Source organism: Odocoileus virginianus, chromosome 1 (genome assembly GCF_023699985.2).
Source record: "Odocoileus virginianus isolate 20LAN1187 ecotype Illinois chromosome 1, Ovbor_1.2, whole genome shotgun sequence".
Taxonomy (NCBI): Eukaryota; Metazoa; Chordata; class Mammalia; order Artiodactyla; family Cervidae; genus Odocoileus; species Odocoileus virginianus.
Window position 1 is genome coordinate 66,791,174 of NC_069674.1, and position 25,796 is coordinate 66,816,969.

At 39.0% G+C, this 25,796-nt stretch overlaps 2 protein-coding genes across 4 annotated transcripts in view; both read right to left on the bottom strand.

Annotated features, from left to right (window-relative positions):
• BCAP29 (B cell receptor associated protein 29) overlaps positions 1-6,485 on the bottom strand; it is a 50,200-nt gene extending 43,715 nt beyond the window's left edge. The window contains exons 1-3 of one of the 3 annotated variants that reach the window (XM_070469181.1): positions 6,186-6,485; positions 5,617-5,723; positions 462-562 (exon numbers count right to left, since the gene is read on the bottom strand). In XM_070469181.1, coding sequence (XP_070325282.1) covers positions 462-562; positions 5,617-5,708 — 193 coding nt within the window. In that variant the 5' untranslated portion in view covers positions 5,709-5,723; positions 6,186-6,485. Of the gene's footprint in view, positions 1-461; positions 563-5,616; positions 5,724-5,936; positions 6,061-6,185 lie in introns of those variants that run through there. The other 2 variants (XM_070469176.1, XM_070469189.1) reach the window with 2 other exon arrangements.
• A 2,180-nt stretch (positions 6,486-8,665) lies between these two features.
• DUS4L (dihydrouridine synthase 4 like) lies at positions 8,666-25,746 on the bottom strand. The gene is made up of 7 exons (XM_020882729.2): positions 25,551-25,746; positions 20,116-20,252; positions 15,401-15,522; positions 13,024-13,141; positions 11,846-11,968; positions 10,638-10,864; positions 8,666-9,945 (listed from the first exon to the last, which is right to left on the bottom strand). Exons 2-7 carry the CDS (start codon positions 20,229-20,231, stop codon positions 9,686-9,688), a joined length of 966 nt encoding a protein of 321 aa, XP_020738388.2. The 5' UTR covers positions 20,232-20,252; positions 25,551-25,746; the 3' UTR covers positions 8,666-9,685.
• Between the last annotated feature and the right edge of the window lie 50 nt (positions 25,747-25,796).

The window sequence follows — 25,796 nt, forward strand, 5'->3', positions numbered from 1 at the left end:
TTGCAGTAGTACCCAAATGTCTGTGCTATAGTTGTCTTTCAACCATTGTCCAATCAAGATTCACACCCTACATCTAAAACTTCTTTTGAGGGCCATTGCTGTTTGTCTCCCAAACAGTTAAACCTGTGGATAACTAAGACACCACAATAACAAAGGACTGTATAACTGCTAATTCTGAAAACTAGGCTATGCATCGCAGCATTTAAATCTTAAAACAACATAAAAGAGATTAAGAACCACTGTACTTTGCTGCAATTTATGCTTGTATATATGTAACAGTAATAATATCTATCAACATATCAATTATCTACTCCATGTACTATCATATACTATACCAAGTCAACTGTATACCAATGGCAGCACCAACTTAATTAAAAACCAATCAATAATAATTCATTAATGATAATAATAATATAAAAAATTATAGTTAAGCTTAGTCAAAGGAGGACTCTAGTACTTACCTAGAAACAGAACAATCAATAGGATTATAATAGTAAGAAAAGCCTTGTTCCAGAAACTTGCAATTTTACCCCAAACGCTAAAGGAAAATATCTTCTGCCATCTGTAAAGCAATACAATTACATCAGGTGTAAAAAGTCAAGAGAACACGTTGAGATACTCTCTAAACACTAAATTAACATTTTGGCAATTGTGTAGTGAGTGAAAAGAACTACGGAAATTTAATTTTTTGTCATGTAAGAGAATTGTCAATTCTTATCAATAAGAATATCTCATGAAATAACAACTTTCAAATTTAATAAAAATCTGACATTTGATTATCTTCTGTCTGGTGGCTTAAATATTCTTAAGTAAAAATAACTTCTGAAGTAAATACACATGATAAAAACCTTAAATAGGAATTCTCACAGTAAAAATGTTAAATTACTGATAGAAGTTATCACTTTATATCATTTTCCTTATCAGGATAATAACTCAGAAATAACAAAGATCTACAATTCTGACAACTAATAACATTTCAGGGTTAAGGGGCGTGACTTTCTACACTATTTATTTTTATAATAAAAAAATAGATGCAGTCTCAATGGCTACTTCAAGTAAAAAAGTTTTTTTACTTTTACCATAAGGAAATTAAGAAAATCATTGGGCTATTATACACACATTGAATCACTGAGCTATTACATACACATTAAATCACTGAGCTATTCTACAATGTGTGTGTAATACTGTATTACATACATAGTAAAGAGCAAAAATCTTAAATATATAGCTTGAAAGGGACTTCCCTGGCAGTCCAGTGGTTAGGACTCTGCACTTTCACTGCTGAGTGTCCAGTTTCAATCCCTGGTTGAGTAACTAAGATCCCACAAGATGCATGGCATAGCAAAAAAGAAAAAGATATATATATATCTCTCTCTCTCGAGGGATTTTTATGTGTGTTTATACCCAAGTAATTATATTCAGATCATTACTTGAACATAGAGAAAATGAAATAGGGCAACAGTCTAGATGGAACGAACAATATGAGCAAAGGCACATAGGTAAGAAAGCATGAATTATCCATGGCAAAGAGCGACAAACCGAAAAGGTACCAAATTTCACACGAGGGCACTTTAAATGAGTAACACATTAACTGGGCCCAAAGCAGACATATAAAGATAAGCACTTAAGTCAACTTCAAATTTCCTCCCATGGACCACAGCCTTGTAGTGGTGTGTGGGCCACTATACAAGTGCAGGGCTTGTGTAGTTCAATGAAGCCATGGGCCATGCCGTAAAGGGCCACCAAAGATGGACGGGTCATCGTGAAGAATTCTGATAAAACGTGGTCAACTGGAGGAAGAAATGGGAAACCACTCCAGTATTCTTGCTGTTAAGAACCCCATAAACAGAATGAAAAGGCAAAAAGATATGACACCGGAAGATGAGCTCCCATCCCCATCCCCGCCCCGGTTGGAAGGTGTCCAATATGCTAGTGGGGAAGAGCAAATGGCAATCACTAATAGTTCCAGAAAGAATGATGTAGCTGGGCCAAAGCAGAAATGACGCTCAGTTGTGGATGTGTCTGGTGGTGAAAGTAAAGTCCGATGCTGTAAAGAACATTGCGTAGGAACCTGGAATATTAAGTCCATGAATCAAGGTAAAATGGACGTGGTCAAGCAGGAGATGCCAAGAGTGAACATCCACATTTTAGGAATCAGTGAACTAAAATGGATGGGAATGGGCGAATTTAATTCAGATGACCATTGTATCTATGTGGGCAAGAATCCCTTAGAAAAAAAGGGAGTAGGCCTTCATAATCAACAAAAGAGTCTGAAATGCAGTACTTGGGTGAAATTTCAAAAATGAGAGATTGATTTTGGTTCATTTCCAAGGCAAACCATTCAACCTAACAGTATTCAAGTTAATGCCCCAACCACTAAATGCCAAAGTAGCTGAAGCTGCATGGTACTATGAAGACCTTCAAGAACTAACACCAAAAAAAACAATGTGCTTTTTCACTACAGGGGATTGGAATGCAAAAATAGGAAGTCAAGAGACACCTGAAGTAATAGGCCAAACTTGCCTTAAAGTACAAAATGAAGCAGGGCACAGGTTAACAGTTTTGTTAGGAAAACACACTGGTCATAGCAAACACCCTTTTCCAACAACACAAGAGATGACTCTACACATGGAATCATCAGATGGTCAATACCAAAATCAGGCTGATTATTTTCTTTGCAGCCAATGATGGAGAAGCTCTATGCATGCTCAGTCGCTCAGTTGTCTCCCACTCTTTGGCTACCCCCTGGACTGTCGCCCCCAGGCTTTTCTATTGCAGCAGGTGAGTTCAGTAGTTGTGGCTTGCAGGGTATAGAACGCAGGCTCAACGGTTGTGGTGCATGGGCTTAGCTGCTCCGTGGCACGTGCAGTCTTCCCAGACTAAGGACTGAACCCGTGTCCCCTGAACTGGCAGGCAAGAGTCTTATTCACTGTGCCACCAGAGAAGTCCCTTAAGACTATGTTTTGAAAACAACTCTAATAATAACCTGAAGTTTGTGGGGAGACAGAGTTGATATGGATGCAGTTTCTTTTGCCTCTTTGCTTCCAACTCCAAGAATACTATTCAAATTTTACATTACAAAGATTTGTATTTTTAGAAAGAGAACTAGCAATACCTTGACATAGACCCAAATGTAAATTCACATTTCAAGTAAATCAACAATATGAAAGGGAAAACAAAAGGAGACCCGCCTCCACCAGAGGGAACAATTAGCAGTTTATAAGGCTTGACATAAGGAAAAGCTAATAACAGTTACTATATAGAGTCCTTACTATACTTCCCTTCTAAGCACTTTTACATGGCTTAGCTCATTTAATCACCAAAACCACCACATGAGGTGGATACTAGTATCACCTTCATTTTACAGATGAGGAAGGTTTACAGATGTAAACCTCCATTTTACATCTCTGGCCAGAGATGGTAAATAACTTGCCCAAAGTCATACAGTAGTATGCAGAGTTTTGATATAACCCCAGGCAGTCTAATCTCTGAATATGTGTCTTTCACTAGTGGGTTATGTGAGAAAAACAAAAGTGGAGAGCCAAAGTATGATAAATGAAGACTGAAGCCTTTTCTTTGACGAGTAAGGTGATTACACATGTAAAAAGATAAAAAGATGTGAATACACACAGTAAGGACATATTGTAAATGATCTGTGGACATATATATATATATATACACCATGTTTTTCTAGTGTATATTTGTCCAAGAGGATATATTTATGTAATGTGTGTACATGTACTCAAATCTACCAAATAGCTACTTTATCAGGATAGAAAAAAATATATTATTTGATAGGAAGAAAAAGATTCATAATCTATAAACCATTTTGAGGGAGAAAAGATCAACTGACGAATTTTTTTTTTCAAATCCTCAAGTTTTATAAGTTAGATGTTAGATGTTTATAAATAACATCTTTCTTTCTCTTACATATAGGATTCTACTGTTGCAAGTGTTACCAAAAAGCCGAAAAGGGTCTTACTGAGGATTTGAAACAAAATCAATAGGATAAGAGACAAGGTGATGAAATAGAGCACTAGACTGAAGGGCAGATTCTTATCCTGAACCTGCCAAAGCTCAACTAGATGACCTTAGGCCACCTTCTCATAGAATGAATAGGTTGAATAAAGTTAAAAAATCTCAAAGGACCCTTCTTATAATTCATTTTTTCTTTCATAAGCAAGAAAATAGTGATGGCACAGCTGAGAGATAAAAACAGAAGTGAGTAGAAATCCAGGTAGGTAAGAAGAAAGTTAAAAGTTGTGGAAGATTACTGGACCCTGAAGATGAACCAACCTGTCCGCAGGGCAGGAAGAGAAATGCAGATGCAGAAAACAGTCTTGTGGGCACAAGGTCAGCGTGGGAGTGGGGTGGGGGGGTGAACTGGGAGATTGGGATTGACATATATATTCACTACCACTCATCAAGTAGCTAGCTAAAGCACAGGAAACTCAGCTCAGTCCTCTGAGATGATTCAGATGGGTAAGAAAAGGGGGTGGGGTGGGAGAGAGGCCCAAGAGGGAGGGAACATATGTATGCATATAGCTGACTGACTTCATCATACCCCAGAAACTACCACAATATGGTAAAGCAATTATGCCCCAATTAAAAAAAAAGATAAAAACTTTCATAAGTCTCTTCAAGTCAAGGAATCTTACTAAATTTCAGTGGGTTATCTGTAGAATCTCATTAATGAAAGATTTTCTTTTATATGAACAAATGTGTTGCAACATTTTTACACAAGAGTATTTCATCATTCACACTGCCAAGTCTGGATCTAAAACTGAACTCCTAAAAAGTAGGTTACAATAGGGGTGGAGAGAGTTAAGGCTACAACTGAAATCCTCCTGAAAGACCTTTGACGGTCTTTTACTAAGAAACTCATGTTAAGGAATGGTTCTGATACTTTGCATATTCAGCACTTTTAATTTATACTCATTAATTCTGCATGGGGATAAAGTAGTAAAACTGCTATTAAATGAATACAAATGAATTATGTAAGACCAAAACTAAGAATCATTTATTGGCGTAAGTTTCCAAACTGTCTTTTCACTGTTCCAGTGAAATATCTCTGCATTATGCTGTACTGTAAACATCATTTATCCATTTACTTTTATTTGGCTCACTATTCTAATTCAGGGCAATAAAACAAAAGTAAAAGCTAACAAGACATGTAAAAAGGATGACCATCACTTTATTATATCTATAATTAACATAACCAAAAGGAAGAGGGACGAGGACCTTCTCCTTTTAGAAGGGAGGGGGAAAAATTATTTGTACATATGTGTGTGCTCATTTGCTCAGTAGTGTCCGACTCTGTGTTATCCCATGGACTGCAGCCCACCAGGCTCCTCTGTCCATGGAATTCTCCTGGCAAGAATACTGGAGTGGGTTGCCATGCTCTTCTCCAATTTGTACATATAATAAAAAGCTTTATGAAGTGATACTTTAATATGGTCATTAGCTATTACTTAATTGGCGTGTGAGTTTATTTTTAAAGAGCGCCTTTCATAGAATCAGCACTGAAATTCTTTTAAGAAAACTTTTTCCGTAACACACTCAACCGTCTAAAGAGCTCATCATACATGTTGCCGTAACGATTTGGTGGGTTCCTACCTCTGAGGAGGAATAAAAGGTAGACAGAAGATTAAAATGAGTCCTATTTCAGCGTAAAGAAAAGTTGCAACTGCCGCCCATTGAAGTGTCATTGTTTTTCTTCACACCTAAATAGAGAAACACTTAATTTACTCTGTAGCCTTTCAAAGAAAATTCGGCTTAAGGAGAGGCCCTTGGGGCGCAAGGCTTCCGGCCCGGAGGTTGCCGGGGTCCGACACTCCCCTGAAAGGGAGGCGCCCGGCAGGGACCCGGGGAGGGGAAGGGAAAGGGGAGAGAGGAGGAAGCTGGTCGAGAGTGGGCCCAGAGGCCCGGGTGGGCACCTCCCCGGCGAGCCTTACGGAACCGGCCGGGCGGCACCGCGGTCGTGCTTTCGGTCCAGGTTCACGGCGTCAGCAGCCCAACGCCACCCTCCGCTAACGCTCGAGCCCGGTCCCCACCCCCCCACGCCCGCTCCCGCTTCGCGAACGCGCCGAGGGAAGGGCCGGCCCCGCGGACCAACCGCGGCGATAGCAGCGCGACCCCGCGCCCCCCGCCGCCGGGAGGCCCGCGGGGCTCTCGCCCAGCCTTACCCCGCCTGCGGCTGCCCGGCTCCCCGCGCTGCTCCGCGGCCGCCGACGCGCGGGACGTCACACGCCGCGGCGGGGGGAGGGGAGCGGGCCCTCCCCTCCCCCCACCGTCACCCCCGGACCCTCCCGGGCTCCGGCCTCGGGGGCGGGCGGGGCCCCGCCGACCGGCCGGGCGGCGCGAACGCGCTGATGAGCGTTAACTGTTTCTAATTGGGTGGTGGAGTCACTGGGTGGCGAAGACTCTTCGATCTGGTGCTTAGAGGCTCCCAAGGGCAAGGTCTTCTGGGGAGCCAGCTTAACATTTCTAATAAAGGGTGGTTTGGGTGGGAGGCGTGCGGTTAACCGACGTTCTGAAAGAGCGTGTGGGGTCCGGCGAGAGACGGTGGCGTCGGGGCGGGCGGGCTGGACAGGGTGCTGCCAATCTAGTGAACGTGGTTAAAACACTCCTTCCTGGTCTGTATTCACCGTGGACAGTTTCGTTGGCCGGAACAAGCCAGAAGTTACATATTAGGAAGGCCAGGATCCGGTGATCGTGCCGAATTCTCTGAAAATGTAGAATAGGTAGCGTCCAACATCTCGTGTGAGGGTTTCCCCTTTTGGCCGTGGGCTCGGAAGAGGAAACACACTTTAGGGATTGGGGACTAACTGGAAAGGAGAACAACGTAGGCATGGGTACATTTTTTCAATTACTCTTTGCCGGGTATTCAAATTACGTGAATACACTCAAATTATGACAGTTTTTTCCCCCTCAATATTAACAGCATATTAGAAAAGCACATCAAAGTATTCTCTTGTAGAGGATTATTTTGGGAACATTAAATAAATGGTAAAAATAAGAGGTGGTTATTGAATATAAAAACACATGTAAGTCAGTGTTTTCTCTTTGTCACAAATATACTTGATTACATAGAAAAGACAACATAGGTTAACCATAAGGGACTTAGAAAAAAAAAAAAAGGCGTTTAGAACTCCTTGCCCTTTCCACTGGGTCCTTGGAAATGCTGTGCACCTTACTCTAATTAGGCCATTGTCCTCACAACACATGAAATTCACCTCAGAGTTAATTAACAAATTTACAAATGAATACGTTTTGACTGTAACTCCCTATGTGCTAATATGGTACTCATATTTAATGAAAAGCAGTTATCTTTAAAAATCCATTAACTGAAAAATGAAAGCACAGAGTGTACCTTAAAAAGCATTACAACAGGGTGCTTATGTTAAAATGGATTTCTCATATCCCCAAATTCGTGAATTAACTAGTTCTAGATAACTGCTTAGAAGTTTTTATGTTGGTGATATAGACCACTATCTTTTTTTCTTTTTTCCATTTATTTTTATTAGTTGGAGGCTAATTACTTTACATCATTGCAGTGGGTTTTGTCATACATTGAAATGAATTAGCCATAGAGTTACATGTATTTCCCATCACGATCCCCCTTCCCACCTCCCTCTCCACCGGATCCCTCTGGGTCTTCCCAGTGCATCAGGCCCGAGCACTTGTCTCATGCACCCAACCTGGGCTGGTGATCTGTTTCACCCTAGATAATATACATGTTTCGATGCTGTTCGTAGACCACTATCTTAATTATAGAACTGTTTTTAACAAATTGATGTAATTCGTGCAGTAGCACCTTCACCACCAATAAAATTCAGTTAGCAGTATCTCCAAACCATGGAACTTTTTAAAAAATTTTTTCAATTTTTTGACTGTGCCGTGCCACTTGGCTTGTGACAATCTTAGTTCCCTGACCAGAAGACTGAACCAGCACACTTCATAGTGAAAGCCAGGAAAACTAACCAGGGTATTCCCTAAGCCATGGAACTCTAAAGTTAAAATTATCCTCAACTGCTGGGAGGCATAAAAATAACATTACCAAAAATGGTATGAAAATTAGATTTTTAAATAAAACCTGCTTACTCTTCTCCAGGAAGTAATATTTCAAGTACACAGTTGTCTTTGGTATCTGTGGGGCATTGGTTCTAGGACTCTTGCAGGTGCCAAAATTTGTGGATGCTTAAGTCCCATATATAAAATGTTTTAGCACCAAGGGCCAACTGTGTAACTATCTCTAGATTACTGACCAAATTTTTATATATAAGATGTAGGAGATAGAAATTAATAGTATCATTTAAATACAGGACTGATGCTGAAACTCCCGATACTTTGGCCACCTGATGTAAAGAACCAACTCATTGGAAAAGACCCTGATGCTGGGAAAGATTGAAGGCGATAGAAGGGGACGACAGAGGATGGGAAGGTTGGATGGCATCACTGATGTGATGGACATAAGTTTGAGTAGGCTTTGGGAGTTGGTGATGGACAGGGAAGCCTGGTATGCTGCAATCCATGGGGTCACAAAGAGTCAGACCCGACTGAGCAACTGAACTGAATTGATATTTACCAAGCTCTCAATCTTCTAAAAATTTAGAAGGCTTGAAATATAATAAATGTCATTTAAAGAATTTCACAGAATCTTCACTTTTTTTAATAAAAATTTTTTATTTTTGATGTACATCATTTGGGGTTTTAATGGCTGTGAGGCATGTGAGACCTTAGCTCCCAATCAGGGATTGAACCTGCACCTCCATGCACTGGAAGGAGGGGTATTAACTACTGGATCACCAGGGAAGTCTCCCTTAGTTTTAAATTACAGAAAACATTACATCTAATTAATTTGTTACATACAATTTAAAACAACTACCTTGAGGTGTGTAATTCATGAATTAGGAAGTAGCAGTTTAATTTTCCTGGAGAAGGAAATGGCAACCCACTCCAGTACTCTTGCCTGGAAAATCCCATGGACGGAGGAGCCTGGTAGGCTACAGTCCATGGGGTCTTGAAGAATTGGATGCGACTGAGTAACTTCACTTTCACTTTTCACTTTCATGTATTGGAGAAGGAAATGGCAACTCACTCCAGTGTTCTTGCCTGGAGAATCCCAGGGACGGGGGCGCCTGGTGGGCTGCTGTCTATGGGGTCGCACAGAGTCGGACACGACTGAAGCGACTTAGCAGCAGCAGTTTAATTTTCCAATCTAAACTTTGAATTTAAGCCCTGAAATCAATTCTATACAGAATTTTTTTCCTTTTCATTTCATACAGATGTTGGCATTTGCTGTCTCACTTTTCTGCACTGATTTTCATTTAAAGCACTTCATGTTAACTAACAGATACCATATGAGCCATATTTTCAGTATTAAAAGTTTTATTTAAAAATGTTAAAAATGTGATTCCTTTAGGAAAAAAATTCTCACATTTTAATTCATAATAGGATACAGAGTAAGGTCTGTCAATGTTTGAAACACCTAGGATCTTTTTTAAAATTAAAATTTGGGTCTACCCTAGAGATCTACTGAACCAGAATCTCTGAGGATGTGGTCCAGGAGTGATTTTTAAAAATTCTGTTGGAGCGTTGTTTTTATACTAATTTTTAGAGTCACTGATTCAAAGTAAAAACCAAGATGTGACCTTCGATGGTTTCACTGCAGATAGAAAATAATTCAGGAAGTCCGGTCAATCCCATAATGGTCTGTAAGATAATCTAAGACTGCTGATGTGCTTGACAAAGCATTAAATATTTTTTTTTCCTGCCTTGAAGTTATCTTTTCCATCATATACATTAAATGTTGATGGAAACACATATAAGGAGTTCCAAGTTCAAGAGCAATGTCAACCCAATCCCAGATGCATTTCAGTGGGGTTTCCTCATATCCAGCAAACATGGCCGGGTTTGCTAAGAGTCCTCTTGCAACCATAACACCTACAAATTAAAACATATTTCATTTGTCCACACATTAAGAACTCATGGTTATGGGGTCAAACTCAATGAAACAAACTGAGAATATTAAAAAATAACTTATTACAAGATTTTATAATGCCCTTAGTCTCATTAAACAATTCATTTTTATACTTTTTATAAACAATCAAGTGTAAATGAACTTGTAAGACTTTTTTTTTTTTAACATTTTAAATACTTCTATATCAAAAATTAGTTTTGGGCTTTTTTTCAGGGTAAACCTGGATTGTTATAAATTGGATTTGCTTGAAGTTAAGTTTATTTGCATTCTCTCATCTAGCAATAGGTATCACAGGGCTTGATATGCCAAAGTTGAGGCGGATAATGAAACTGCATGGTAGTCTGGGGTTTCTTTGGCTCCTATAGCCACTCTTCCATTCCCAAATAATTTCTATTCTGTAGGCTCTACTGGTCACTCAGTGGATGAGATGGTGGCAGAGAAGTAACTGAACTAAATCACCCCAATTAAAATAATCTGTTGCTCCTAAGCCAAAGGATTAACATTTTAGTAATTTGCTTAGCTTAAATTGGTACAACAGGAAAATATGGCTCCATTTGAAAGAAAAATAATGAAAATTCCATTAACATTACTCTCCCACCCCCATTTTTTAATTTTTCTAATTAAAAAACAAAAAGTCAAAGGACTTATTTCTTACCATCTGTCCCAGTAATATGCCACACATTTTCTGCTTCTTTTAAGCTTCTGATGTCTCCATTAGCAACTATAGGTATAGACATACTTTCCTTAATTATTTTAATGGCCTCATAGTGAACTGGCTGATGTCTTTCCTCAACAGTTCTTCCATGGACTGTAATCCAGGAAACTCCTGTTGCTTCAGCCTTTCGACAGAGATCTACAGTTCTTGTAAGGTCATCATGGATCCTATAATTTCAAAATCACATTTATCTTTTTACAGTACACAAATCTTAATGCTAATATCAATAAACTAAACAGAACATTATTTCATCTACTTCATTATTTAGTTTAGCTGTGTGGTTCATATTATCACCACATACCACTATCAGTAAAGTTTTGTTCAGGTATTAGTTCCCAGTCAAGATCTTGAATTTAGCTATTTCACTGACAAAAACCTGTTACCTAGTGTGGCTCTTTTTTGGCTTTGGTAACTGAAAGATTCATCAAAGTACTATCACAGATGCACTGAAAGTTGCTATTGTAATATGTGCATGCTCCAATCCACAAGTGGGAGAATTGTAATAATTTATCAAAATATGTTTTTAACCTGTCACCAAAAAACTATAATTTTTAGTTTTTGATGTGAAATTTTAGTGCAAATATTATTCCTATTTTCCACTCTTGGTATCAGAAATGTTTCTTAGCATTAGTTATTTCAATAGTATGTGGAAAAAGCTGTTTCTTTTGGGAGTGAGTATTTTAATAATAAAGGGATATTTTAATTTTTGTTAAATATGGAGAAATTGTTTTGAATTATAAATTAAAATTATGGTATCTATTAATTCACTAAGCATCTTTGTTTCAACATTTTCATATTCTAGATGCCTATGTGGGGCTTCTCAGGTGGCTCAGTAGCTAAAGAATCCACCTGGCAATGCAGGAGACATAGGAGACGCAGGTTCAATCCCTGGGTTGGGAAGAGCCCCTGGAGAAGGGCATGGCAACCCACTCCAGTATTCTTGCCTGGAGAATCCCATGGAGGAGGAGCTTGGTGGGCTACAGTCCATGAGGTCACAGAGTCATACATGACTGAAGCAACTGAGCATGCACGCAGATGCCTGCATACTAAAAGGAGCCATCTGCACATCTCCAGACAAAAGGAATATTCTTTTATTTCCTGAGTAATGGACGGACTATCATACCAAGAGATTAAAATATTACCTTTACCTTATTTTAATAGATACTGAAAATCGGGGGTTTTCCACTTGATTTCTTACTTGTTTCACCATATCTCGAACAAGCTCTGGCTTGTTTATTAAGCAAGCTCCATAACCTTCTGCCAATGCCCACCTTCATAAAGTAAACATAACAACAGACAAATGGTAAACAACTGGAAGAGTAGATGCAATTCTAAAAGCACAGTAAGTGCATTTATCTATTTCTCTACTGAGCAATCTGGAATGGAATTGTACTTTTTAAAATTCATAGATCCAACATTTCTAAGTGTATCAAGATTAGGAAAACATGTTCCCAGATCAAGAAGTATTTAGGGGAAATGGCTTTCACTGGCAAGTGAGAAAATTAAAGTTCATTCAACCAAAACAGATTTAAGTATTTGTAATTAATTGTAATTACTTCAGAATTTTTCAACTCCAAATGTGATGTTTATTATACATAACAAGAAGTTTTATTAATCTTAAGAGTAGAAAGATATTTTTGGCTTACAGCATTCCAACAGCACTAAACAGCTTATTGAACTCTACTAATGAGTATATAAACATGTCTAATCTGATTTGGATTATGCTATATGTAAAACCTTGACTTCATTCTTTGAACATATTTTGAATTATTGACAGATAATCTAGTATGGTGCCAAGAGGTAAGGATATTATCATCAAATTAAGCACATTCTATCAACACCCAGTTACTCAGACTCAACCAAGTAACTGTAGTATAAGGAGAGAAGGTAATTATAAGAAGGTATTCTTATAACTGAGATTAAGTAAGAGAAAACAAGTGGTGATCTCTAAAATCATGGAATCACAGTGCTTGAAGTATGTCTAACATAGCAGTAAAAATACATTTTAGGGGTTGTTATAAACATCAGAGTCTCACATAACTACTTATGGATGAGGTTCAAGGCAGATCCACACATAAAAAAATTCTAGTGGTGAGGTGAGACAAAAACTTGTCAAGGGTCTACACACTGTTGCAGCCATCAAAAAATATCTTTGCATGTGTGTTTCTAAATAATATTTCCTTAGTTTTTCTTGCTTCTTAGAGCCCAAGTTCTTTATGTCTATTTTCCTTACTTTTCAGTTTTTGGAATACCAGAATGATAGTTTACCATGTTCACTAGTTTTTCCTAATCTTTTGAAAATTCTTCCAACTTCTTTGAGCTTTACCTCTGAGGGCAACCACAGTTAATGTCTATTCCATTCGCATAAGGACAGACTATACGAGCAGCATCAGATAAAAGTCTTGCATCATTAGCAGCAAACTGAACAATCAATGGGCAATCACCTGATAAAATGAACAGCTCAACATTAAAATTCACAAACACACACACACATGATATAACAAATTTTAATGTTCATACAGGATAAAATCCTATTTTTAGACTAAGAAGCATGTGTTCAAACAAGATAGCATTAAAATAATTTAAAATATTTTAAATTATTACATGCACTTTAGACTTGGTACAAATTCAAACAGTACAAAATTTGATAAAATGAAAAGTATAACACTTTTGCCAAACAGACTCCTTTCCTAAAGGTGAGATTATACTGCATTCTAAAACATTACGAACACCTGTAAAATTTAAGCAACTGTTAACATTCTAAATACATTGCTATCCCTATGGTGTTTTCCCCTGATGTACCTGGGATCTATACACAGACCTATTTTCCTCTTTTTAGTGCATATTCCACTATGATGGGTAAACTACAGACTGTTTTTTATTTGAGGCTCTTGCAAATAATGTTGCAATGAAGATACTCTTACATACATATTTTTGTGAGTATATTCATGAAGTAAATTCCTAGGAGTATAACTGCTGGGCAGGTATTAACATTTTGAAAGATACTACAAAATTTTCTTAGAAGAGTTTACTGATACACATATATGCCAATATGGATGACAGTTCTGGTTTCGTTACAACTTATCCTACACTGTATATGTAACAACATATTTTTTATTTGTAGCCTTTCTCTCCATACTTTTTGCAGAGTTCTCTATGTGCAATTTTTCTTTTGGTTGCTCCCTTTTTATTATTTAAATTTAAAAATAAAACGATTAGTTCTGCTTTCTATCATAAACATCAAAATATTCTATTTTCTCCAGTTTTTAGTTTGTCTTTGAGTATTATCTGTGCCCTTTTCTTATATATAACAGTCTAAATTTTAATATAGCCAAATGTATCAGAACATTCCTAGGTTTTAAAGGACAGATTTTCCTCATCTTTGGACACTATAGATTTTGAATAGATGTATTTTGGCTTTTCTAAAGGTTTTTTAAAGACTACCTGTATGAGATTTGCTGGGTATTTACCCAAATGCAGGTTTCTTGCTATGGCTCTAGTTCCACTGACTCAGAATTTCTATGGCAATCTACTGATTTACAGGATTATCAGAGGAATGGAGAATAAGTTTTTTCCTGAGGATACAGGTAGGGTTCCTTCTGCTTCGTAACTCAAGAGAGTTATAAAATTTCAATTTAACAACCATTTATTGGTCAAATATATTTTCAACGCTGGGTTAGAAGCTGAGGATACAAATCCACAAGAAAAAAATTCCAACCCTCAAGAAGCCCATTGTCTGGGGGAGAGACAGGCACGTAAGGAGGAAATCACAGTACAGTACGATTAAGTGCAAGGAAAAGCCTGTGCTTGGGAAACAGACATGAATGGAGCATGGTTAGGAAAGCTCCTCAGTCACAACTTTAGAGCATTAAGACGCATGAAGGGTCCTTTCCCAGAGAGACAGGGCTAAGGGGACAGGCCTGACTAAGAAGGATGCTGTAGGTGGAGCATGTGAGACATCAGGGCATGTTCAGGGACTTCAAATAACTTAGTATTTTGAAGAATAAAGTCAGCGGGCCATGGAGAAAAACTGATGGAAGATAAGGCTGCAGAACATGTGTTCAGTGTTCTGGATCATGAAGAACTTTCTATATTGTCTACACGTGCGGGAATTTTCCTCTTTAGGTCAGTGGCTCTCAATCTTTACCAAGCTCAGAAGCACCTGAAGGGCTTTTAAAAACACAGATTGCTTGTGACATACCGAGTTTCTGATTAAGCAGGCTTGGAGTGGAGTCTGGAATTTCCATTTCTAATGAGTTTTCAGATAATGCTGATGCTATCTGGTCTGGGAAATCACACTTTGAGAACCACTGCTTTAGGTGATGAGAGGTCTAAGGAGGATCTTGAGTTAGGGAAAAGAAGTGATCAAATTTAAGTTCCAGAGAGATCACTTGGAGCTGTCTGCAGGACAGTTTGGGATGGGATAAGGCTGGTGGCAGTGAGATAGGAATCTGCCAGATGAGAGAATGGGGGCCTGAATGGAGGCTGACTGACACTTTGATAAATTATTCATAGTTTACAAGGCACTGAGGAAAAGCACATTGTAAAAAACTTATTAAAAATTTTACAGAAAACTGAAAGACTTTAAAATAAACTCTCCGAATTAATTCTGTTGTCTGATTAGACAAGAGTGTTGAGGTTTTTGTTGTTGTTGTTTTGTTTTTTAAGTTTTACAAAGACAGCAAACTCTGGCTTTCACATACCTTGATTTGTTGTAAATTCACTGTCTCTGGCTTTTGCAGATCTGACAAAATCAGCAGCAACTATCATTGGTGTATAGCACAGATCACAATCATATTTTCTGACTAGTGTTCTAAAAGACAACCTGTGAGCATATAAAATTTTAATTAGGCATTCAGAAAGCATGATAACCCTATCTTCTTCAGAGTTTAGTTATTCATTAAATATTTATTAAAGTTCTGCTACAGAAAGATGCAGTAGATGTACTCTTCCTATTCCTCCTGCTTAGTGTAACTAAAAACTCTGGATATTATATACAAAACAAACATAAGCAAACTCTGAAAGGGGCAGAGAAGAGAGCAGACAGGCTAGTGACCTTGGGCAGGACCTAAGGAATGACAGTGGTGAGTTCCGCGAGTTTTGTTTTCCCCTCAAATATCCTAGGTTTGAAACTGAAGAAGCTGGCAACCTGGAAACAGCAATGGATGCAGACAGAAACAGTCCCAGCAAAAGCCTGCTCATTCTACCCAAGGGCCAAGAAGGGGGCAGCCTAGCAAGCTTTTAGATAATAACGACTCGACTCCAGCACAACACCAGAGAAAAATCTGTGGCCTGCACCTCCACAAGCAAAGCTCGAGTGGGGAGCCTGGACTTCTAGCCTTCCAAAGCTGACACAAAGTTCTCTAAGGCCCATCCCACGGTGGTGTTAGAGAATGCCAGGTGGGGAACTGGGACTTTAATCCTTGCTGGCCAGAAACAAGGAGGCTATCAGTGGAGACCAAGTGGGGGGCCTGGAATTCTACACCAACAGTGCAGCAGCAAGGCACCCCTCTCCCTCACCCCAGGAACAGTGTCAGAGAATGCTTAGTGAAGAGCCAGACCTTTCATCATTGCTCAGCAGTTACCAGGCCAACCCCTGCATGGGGAGCTGGAACTCTTAGCCCCTCTCAGCGGTAATGAGGAGCCTTATGCCCCTGGGGTGTCAAAGGAGACCAAGTGGAAAACCTAGACTTTACCTCTACCTGAGCGTAATGAGGTGGTGCTTTCTCATCCTTCCCCTGCTGTGGTGGTATCAGAAAAAGCTAGTTAGAGCAGAAGTTTCAATATTAGAATCAAGCACTGTAATCCACCATATTAACAGGCTAAAGAAAAAAAAATCACATGACTGTATCAACTGATGCAGAAAAAGTGCTTGACAAAACAGCATTCAGGATTAAAAACTAAGACCTCCCAGAAAAACAGGAATAGAAGGAACTTTCTCAACTTGATGAGGAACATCCACAAAAAATTCTGCTGCTGCTGCTGCTGAGTAGCTTCAGTCGTGTCTGACTCTGCGTGACCCCGTAGATGGCAGCCCACCAGGCTCCCCCATCCCTGGGATTCTCCAGGCAAGAACACTAGAGTGGGTTGCCATTTCCTTCTTCAATGCATGAAAGTGAAACGTGAAAGTGAAGTTGCTCAATCGTGTCCAACTCAGCAACCCCATGGATTGCAGCCTACCAGGCTCCTCTGTCCATGGGATTTTCCAGGCAAGAGTACTGAAGTGGGGTGCCATTGCCTTCTCCGAAAATATTCTACACTTCATATTATACTTAAAGGTGAAAGAATACCCCCCCCCCCCCGCCGCCCCAGATCAAGAACAAGGGAAAGATGTCTGCTCTCATCATTCTTATTCAGCACAGTGTTGGAACTTTAGTCAGTGCAATGAGGCATGAAAATGAAATAAAGGAAAGGAAGAAGTAAAACTATCTCTATTTGTAAGTGACATAACTGTCTACTTAGATAATCCTAAGGAATTTATAAGAGGAACCTCCTAGAAGCAATAAGTAAACATAGCAAAGTAACAGAATCTAAGAATAAAACACAAAAAGCAATTTTACTTCTATATACCAGCAATGAACAAATGAACACCAAAATTAAAAGTATAATAACTGAGTGTAAGCCTTACAAAATATGGACAGAATTTGAATGCTGAAAACTATACAACATTGATGAAGGAAGTCAAAGAAGATCTAAATAAATGGAGAGATACTGTGTTCATAAGGAGACTCAATGCAACAAGGAATTCAATTCTCCCCAAATTGATATGCATATTTAATACAATTCTTATGAAAATTCCACTAAGATTTTTTTTGTAGGTAAAGATCATCCTAAAATCATTTGGAAAGGAAAAGGAACTAACTAAACCAATTTTGAAAAAGAAAAGTGGGATTTATCAGATTACTTAATTTCAAGACTTATTACAATAAACTGTAGAAAATTCTTCAAGAGATGGGAATACCAGACCACCTGACTTGAGAAACCTGTATGCAGGTCAGGAAGCACCAGTTAGAACTGGACATGGAACAACAGACTGGTTCCAAATAGGGAAAGGAGTACGTCAAGTCTGTATATTGTCACCCTGCTTATTTAACTTATAAGCAGAGTACATCATGAGGAATGCTGGGCTGGAGGAAGCACAGGCTGGAATCAAGATTGCCTGGAGAAATATCAATAACCTCAGATATGCAGATGACACCACCCTTATGGCAGAAAGTGAAGAGGAACTAAAAAGCCTCTTGATGAAAGTGAAAGAGGAGAGTGAAAAAGTTGGCTTAAAGCTCAACATTCAGAAAACTAAGATCATGGCATCCAGTCCCATCACTTCATGACAAATAGATGGGGAAACGGTGGCTGACTTTATTTTTTGGGGCTCCCAAATCACTGCAGATGGTGACTGCAGCCATGAAATTAAAAGACGCTTGCTCCTTGGAAGGAAAGTTATGACCAACCTAGACAGCATATTAAAAAGCAGAGACATTACTTTGTCAACAAAGGTCTGTCTAGTCAAGGCTATGGTTTTTCCAGTAGTTGTGTATGAATGTGAGAGTTGGACTATAAAGAAAGCTGAGTGCTGAAGAATTGAACTGTGGTGTTGGAGAAGACACTTGAGAGTCCCTTGGACTGCAAGGAGATCCAATCAGTCCATCCTAAAGGAGATCAGTCCTGGGCGTTCATTGGAAGGACTGATACTGAAGCTGAAACTCCAATACTTCGGCCACCTGATGTGAAGAGTTGACTCATTTGAAAAGACTGATGCTGGGAAAGACTGAGGGCAGGAGGAGAAGGGAACCACAGAGGATAAGATGGTTGGATGGCATCACTGACACAATGCACATGGGTTTGTGTGGACTCCAGGACTTGGTGATGGACAGGGAGGCCTGGCGTGCTGCAGTTCATGGGCTTGCAAAGAGTTGGACATGACTGAGCAACTGAACTGAACTGAACTGACAGTAATCAAGACTGTGTGGTACTGGTAGAGGGACACGTAGATCAATAGACCAGAGAGTGCAGAAAAAGAACCATATAAACATGCTCAGCTGAGTTTTGATAAAGATGCAAAAGTAATTCAATAATGGAAAGACAGCCTTTTCAACAAATGGTGCTGGAATAGACAACTGTCAGCAAAAAACAATAAACTAACCAACCTGAGCCTAAGTCTCACACTTACATAGAAACGAGGAATTATGAACTTAAATGTAAAACAGAAACTAGAAGACTTTAAGAAAAAAAAGTAGGACAGAATCTTTAATATCTACAGCTACATAAAGACTTCTTATACTTGAAAACAAAAGCACAATCTGCAAAGGAAATATGGATAAGATGGACTTCATCATTAAGTAAAAACTTTTGCTCTGCAAAAGACATGGCAAGAGAATGGAAAAACAAGCTACATGCCAGGGGAACACGTATGTGAGCCATCTAGCTGACAAAAGGTCTTTCTATAACATATAACTACTACTGCTAAGTCACTTCAGTCGTGTCCGATTCTGTGCGACCCCATCCCTGGGATTCTCCAGGCAAGAACACTGGGGTGGGCTGCCATTTCCTTCTCCAATGCATAAAAGTGAAAAGTGAAAGCGAAGTCGCTCATAAAGGGCTCTTAAAACTCAAGAGCAAGCAAAACTGGGACAACAAAAAAACCAAACAATCTTGATTAAAAAATGGGCAAAGGATTTGAAGAGATTTCTCCAAAGAAGATACCTAAATGGCCAATGAGCACAGGAAAAGATGTTTAACATCACTAAAAAGATACAAATAAAAACCACAATGAGATAATTCACATTCATTAGGATGGCTATTAAAACAAAAACAACCCCAAGAAACAGTAAGTATTGATGAGAATGCTGAGAAACTGAAACTCCTATACACTGCTGGTAGGAATGTAAAATGGTGTAGGTACCATAGTAAACAGAAGGGCAATGCCACAAAAATTAAAAGCAGAATTGCCACATAATCTAGCAATTCCACTTCTGGGCAAATACCCCAAAGAACAAAAAGTAAGGTCTCAAAAAGATATTTATATATACATGTTCATAGAAACATTATTCCCAAGAGTCAAAAGATGGAAGCTAACTCAAGCTGGGCTGAATGAATGAATGGATAAACAAAATGTAATATATACACACAATGGAATATTATTCATTCTTAAAAAGGAGGAAATTCTGATACATGGTACACATGAGTAAACCTTGAGGATTAGGCTCAGTGAAATAAGCCAGTCTTAAAAAGACAAATACTGTGACCACTTAGATCATACACATGCCAAGCAGGTAACAGCATCAGGACTCAAGTCTGTACCCTAGTCCCAAAGCTAGGCATTTGAAGATCCATGTGGTGGGGTGGTCTTACTTTTTAAAAAGTCAGAGCATAAAAAGGAAATCAAACCTAAGCTCATTAACCATTTAACAACACTTACTTTGAATACCGCACCATTGGGGCACAGACTTTGACCAGTTGCCCAGAATGAAACATTTCTATTGGATCTTTTTTTCTTTCTTGACATGTTGTAGTTTGTATGCAGTCACTCTTCATGAAAACAGATTTGTTTCAAATCTGAAAAAGACAATTAGTTTGCATGGAGGAAGGCACTTTCACTGGAATCCCATCATTCTTACAATTTCAACCGCCAAGAACAGGAATTTTTCATTAGGGTTTGTAGGCTTAGGGATCTTAGTTTCTTTTCACAGTATTGAATAGGATACTGCCGAATTCTGACTTTATACGCCATGGATAGTTTTTAGCACACTGTGAAATTATAACACATTTTATACAAATTATGCTTGTTCAAGTCAAAAACTAACACTTTTGAATTCTTTTTTTTTCTTTTTTTTGTCTTTATTTTTAAAAAATTTATTTTATTTTAATTTTTTTCCATTTAACACTTTTGAATTCTATACTTAACTGACTATAGTAACAATTTCTGCTCAAGTTAATAAGTGCTCAGGTTGTGCAAAATTAAAAGATGTTTTCCTAGAATACATGTTGTTACAGTTTTTCCATTTTACTTTGTCTGGCATTGATTTAACCAAGAAATTTGATTAAATCAATTCATATATAGTACTAAGTATGAAATACCATTTTGATATTGAAATATCATTTGAAATGATATTAAAATATCACTTTGAAATATCATTTTTTTATCCAGGAAAGTTAAATGGTAGTAACAGAACAGCTTAAGTACCGAGCATTTCAAAAGATATACTGGTATGTTTAATGTTTATTCTTATTCTCAAATCCTATTCTTTTTATTTGAATCAGAAAGCAAACAAACTTTTAATTATATTTTTAAACATTTAAATGTTTTGTGAACATTGTTTCAGGAAAATCTCAATTGTAATCACATAGCTACATAGTAAATCACTATTATACCCAGAGGGACAAGTGATTAAATTAGGTAATTCCTAAGTGTTTTACAGTTGCTATATTGTACTTAAAATCTTATCATTTCATAGTGTTGGCTGCTTACTATATTCCAATTCTGGCCTTAGTAATTTAAAAACAAATATTGGCCAACTTTAGAAAAGTCTAATTGCTCACCATGAAATTTTTTGGTTGGTTAAATCTTAAAGTATTGATATAACCTAAATATAAACTAATAATTTCCTTAGGTAGAATGTACAGGTGGACTAAGAAACTAGTTTTACGGATCACTGTTTATGAGTTTATCACCATTTATCATCTGACAGCAAACATTTATAGGTGTGTCAACTAAGTGGTACCTTTAATTAAACCCTGAGCCCAACTTCATCGGCTCATAGTCCCTGTATTCTTAATTCCCCATCCCGAGGACCCCGACAATGTTCTTGGAATCCCAGTTGATCTTATTTTTATCCATTCAACAAAGATTAAGTTCCTGCTACATGCTGAGAACACAGATGAAAGTTTTTTTGGTGTCTTAAAAAAATGTATTAAAATTACACTATAACGCTAATACACACACTCAGACACAATTTCAGCATCGCAGAAATAACTGCAGTGAGGAGTCACTGAAGTTGGGGAAGTGTCCAGTTACAGAGAACAGTACAAAGAATACGACAGCAGCATGAAAATGCTGGATGCTTTCAGTGAACCATTAATAGTTCAGCACGGCTCGAGCTGTAACTAGACAGGATGTGACAGGGCCTACATAGTAATGGGCTTTATACACCAGGTTAAGACTTTTTAGATTTATACTCTACGGCCTTGGTTGTCAGACACTTGTCCTCCTCTGTGGATAATTTTTACATGTGCACTTGACATGTTAACGTGTGCATATGACACACTTCCATGGGCATATATTCTTGTTTAAGTTGTTTGTCTCCCCCCTTGTACACTAGTTACAATTGAAAAAAATTTAGCAGGGAAATGAAGCATGATCAGATTTCTCGTTTGGAAAGATTTCACTGGAGGGGTTAGGGGTGTTGATAAAAACATCAGTAAGGAGGCCACTGTAGTAGACCAAGCCATGTGTAATGAGTATCTGATCTGGGAGTCTAGGAGTGAGGAAAGAGGAAAGAGAATGCATTTAGGAGCTATTTAGAAATAAAAATAAATTAGCAAGACATTTAAGGGTTGGAAATCACCTGATGACAGCACAAGTTATATGTGGTAAGAGAGAATACTAGGGTGATGTCAACATTTTTGGCTTTAGAGACTGGTGGATGGCAACTGCAATCAAGGAGACAGAGAATCAGAAGGAAGAACAGACAGGCTTTGGCAGGGAAACATGAGTCAATGCTTGGGCACATCAAAGAGGTACTCAGCTGACTTCCAGGTGGTGATGCCTCATATGGGTTATATAGATATGGTTCTCAAGAAAAAGCTAGAGATACAGATTGAGAGTCTTTAACCTCTAGGTTAAACCAGAGATTGCCAACATCCATTTGATCATTGAAAAAGCACGAGAGTTCCAGAAAAACATCTACTTCTGCTTTATTGACTATGCCAAAGCCTTTGACTGTGCGGATCACAGTAAACTGTGGAAAATTCTGAAAGAGATGGGAAAACCAGACCACCTTACCTGCCTCCTGAGAAATATGTATGCAGGTCAAGAAGCAACAGTTGGAACTGGACATGGAACAACAGACTGGTTTCAAATCAGGAAAAGAGTATGTCAAGGATATATACTGTCACTCTGCTTATTTAACTTATATGTAGAGTACATCATGTGAAATGCCAGGCTGGATGAAGCACAATCTGGAATTAAGATTGCCAGGAGAAATATCAATAACCTCGGTACACAGATGACAGCACCCTTGTGGCAGAAAGTGAAGAACTAAAAAGCCTCTTGATGAAGGTGAAAGAGGAGAGTGAAAATGTTGGCTTAAAACTCAACATTCAGAAAACGAAGATCACAGCATCTGGTCCCATCACTTCATGGCAAATAGATGGGGAAATAATGAAAACAGTGAAAGACTTTATTTTCTTGGCCTCCAAAATTACTGCAGATGGTGACTGCAGCCATGAAATTAAAAAGACACTTGCTCTTTGGAAGAAAAGATATGACCAACCTAGACAGCATATTAGAAAGCAGAGACATTACTTTGCCGACAAATCTACGGTTTTTCCAGTAGTCACGTATGGATGTGAGAACTGGAGTATAAAGAAAGCTGAGTGCCGAAGAATGGATGCTTTTGAACTGTGGTGTTGAAGACTCTTGAACTTCAAGGAGATCAAACCAGTCCATCTGAAAGGAAATCAGTCTTGAATATTTATTGGAAGGACTGATGCTAAAGCTGAAACTCCAATACTTTGGCCACCTGATGTGAAGAAAAGACCTTGATGCTGGGAAAGATTGAATGCAGGAGGAGAAGGGGACGAGAGAGGATGAGGTGGCTGGATGGCATCACTGACTTGATGGATATGAGTTTGAGTTGGTGATGGACAGGGAAGCCTGGCATGCTGCAGTCCATGGGGTCTCAAAGAGTCTGACTGAGCGACTGAAGTGAACCTCTAGGTAATACGTTGAATCTAAAAACATGGACAAAGTACTTATGGGTACCATATTGTGTAGAAATCATTAAAAGCACCAACATTTAAGTAAAAAGGGAGAAAAAATTTGAATATAAAGGAGACAGCAAGGTGAACTTGGGAGCTGGAAGTAATAAACTTGAAATATTGATATTCAGAAGCCAAGAGAGGGGTATATTATTACAAAGGAGGGAGGGGATGAGCATCTTAAACATTACAGAAGAGTCAGGTGAGGTAAAGACTAAAAAGCTAGTCCAATGGCAATTAGGTCACTGTGACTTTAGCAGGAATAATTTCATTCTTATTCACTCTTATTCCCTTACATGGCACAAAGAGTTCCCTTAATGTTTTTGCTGAATGAAGAAATCAGTAGTTCTCAATTTCTGTTGTACATTAGAATGAGGTAGGGAGATTTCAAGCAGGATGCCCAAATGATACCCCAGAGCAATTACATGTGACTATCTGGGCTTAGGATATAGGTATCAGCGATTTTTAAAGATTTCCAGGTGATTTTAATGTGCAGTTAAGCTTTGGAATAAACAAATCCATATCCTCCAAAGCACATGATACTACTGTTTTGTTTAAATGGGTTTATATGTACCTGTTAGCTCCTTCGGGATAAGACAGGAATTGAGTCTAATGTTTTACACTCATGCTGGTATATACAGGTAGAGATTCAAAATTCTTCATTGAATGAATGAATGTTCTGCAACTTTTCGATTTAAAGCCAGGAAAGGAAAAATGATCCATAATTCAAAGACAATGCTTATTTAAAAATTATTAGTCGAATTTTGTTTATTATTGATAATGAAAACTAACGTGACTCTGGGCACATTGCTCTTGGCAACTTGTGAGACCTCCATTCAGAACAATCAATCCGATTCACACCAGGACTGATATCAAATATATTAGCGAAGAACCTCTGTGACAAAGTCAAGGCTAAGCATAAGGCAGTGAGCTGAGACTTGCTTGCTTGAGTTCTTATGAGTATCTATACGTTTAGATTTATAAAATACCTCAAACAGCGTTTGGCACGGTTAAGTATATTTCACATTCTCGAAAATCTGTTAGCAGAATCAAGAGAACCTGTAGTTGTTGCACTGGGAAAAACTGGTTCCCTGTGTACATACTCACTGTACACATAGGAAAACGTATGATCATTTTACAAAGAAAAGCTTAAGCTTCTTGCATACGTGTGGCTGACCTGTTAACTTACTATTAATTTATCGAGGGAGAAGTAGAGGTGAACAGTGCCGATGTAATGGTAACTAACTTGATCTTACAGCTCAAAAAATGGAAAATTCATCAATTTGTAATAAGGAGAAGTCTGGTGTCGCTCAGCTGAAGCTAAGCAGTAGAAAAATCTAAGGATACTGTCTCATGGGAGAGTAGGTCCCACTTATTTCTGTTTCAGTTGTCCTACTTCACCGATTTTCGGCTCTTCCTAATTCTCCCCAGTATTCATTCGTGGCAACCTTCCTCTCCAAGCTTTCACCACTTGCCTTTACTCCAAGAATGCGAAGCAAGGCATGTCGCAGATACAGGTGACATGAAAGTCGCTCAGTCGTGTCCGACTCTTTGCGACACCATCGACTTGTAGAGCCCATGGGATTCTCCAGGCCAGAATACTGGAGTGGGTAGCCTTTCCCTCCTCCAGGGGATCTTCCGAACCCAGGGATCGAACCCATGTCTCCCACATTGCAGGCGGATTCTTTACCGGCTGAGCCACAAGCGAAGCAGATACAGGTAGGTGGCTATTAACACCCGCCAGCCGTACTACAGGCGGGCAAACGAAGTTCCCAGAAGCCTCCGCTCTCTTGCCTCCATCAAGAGGCTTCTGTTCTTAGGTTAATTAAACACTTGCTTCGGCGGGAAACGACGAGGCCACGTCTTGGTGCTCACCTTCTCCTCCGCCCGGAGAACACTGCTAGCAGCAGGGGTGCGGCGGGACACGGAGGAAAGCGCCCGTTCCGCGACCTCGGCTTCCTCAACGCGCTGGACCCTCAGTGCCCACCAGACCCGGGCACCACGCCGCTCACTGGCAGGTTCGGTCCAACACAGTAGACCAGATCCTCCTAGTCTGCCGGGAGCCGCGGACTGGGCAGAGCGTGCGGCGCCGAAATTCTGCGTCATCATCTGGGCGGGGCG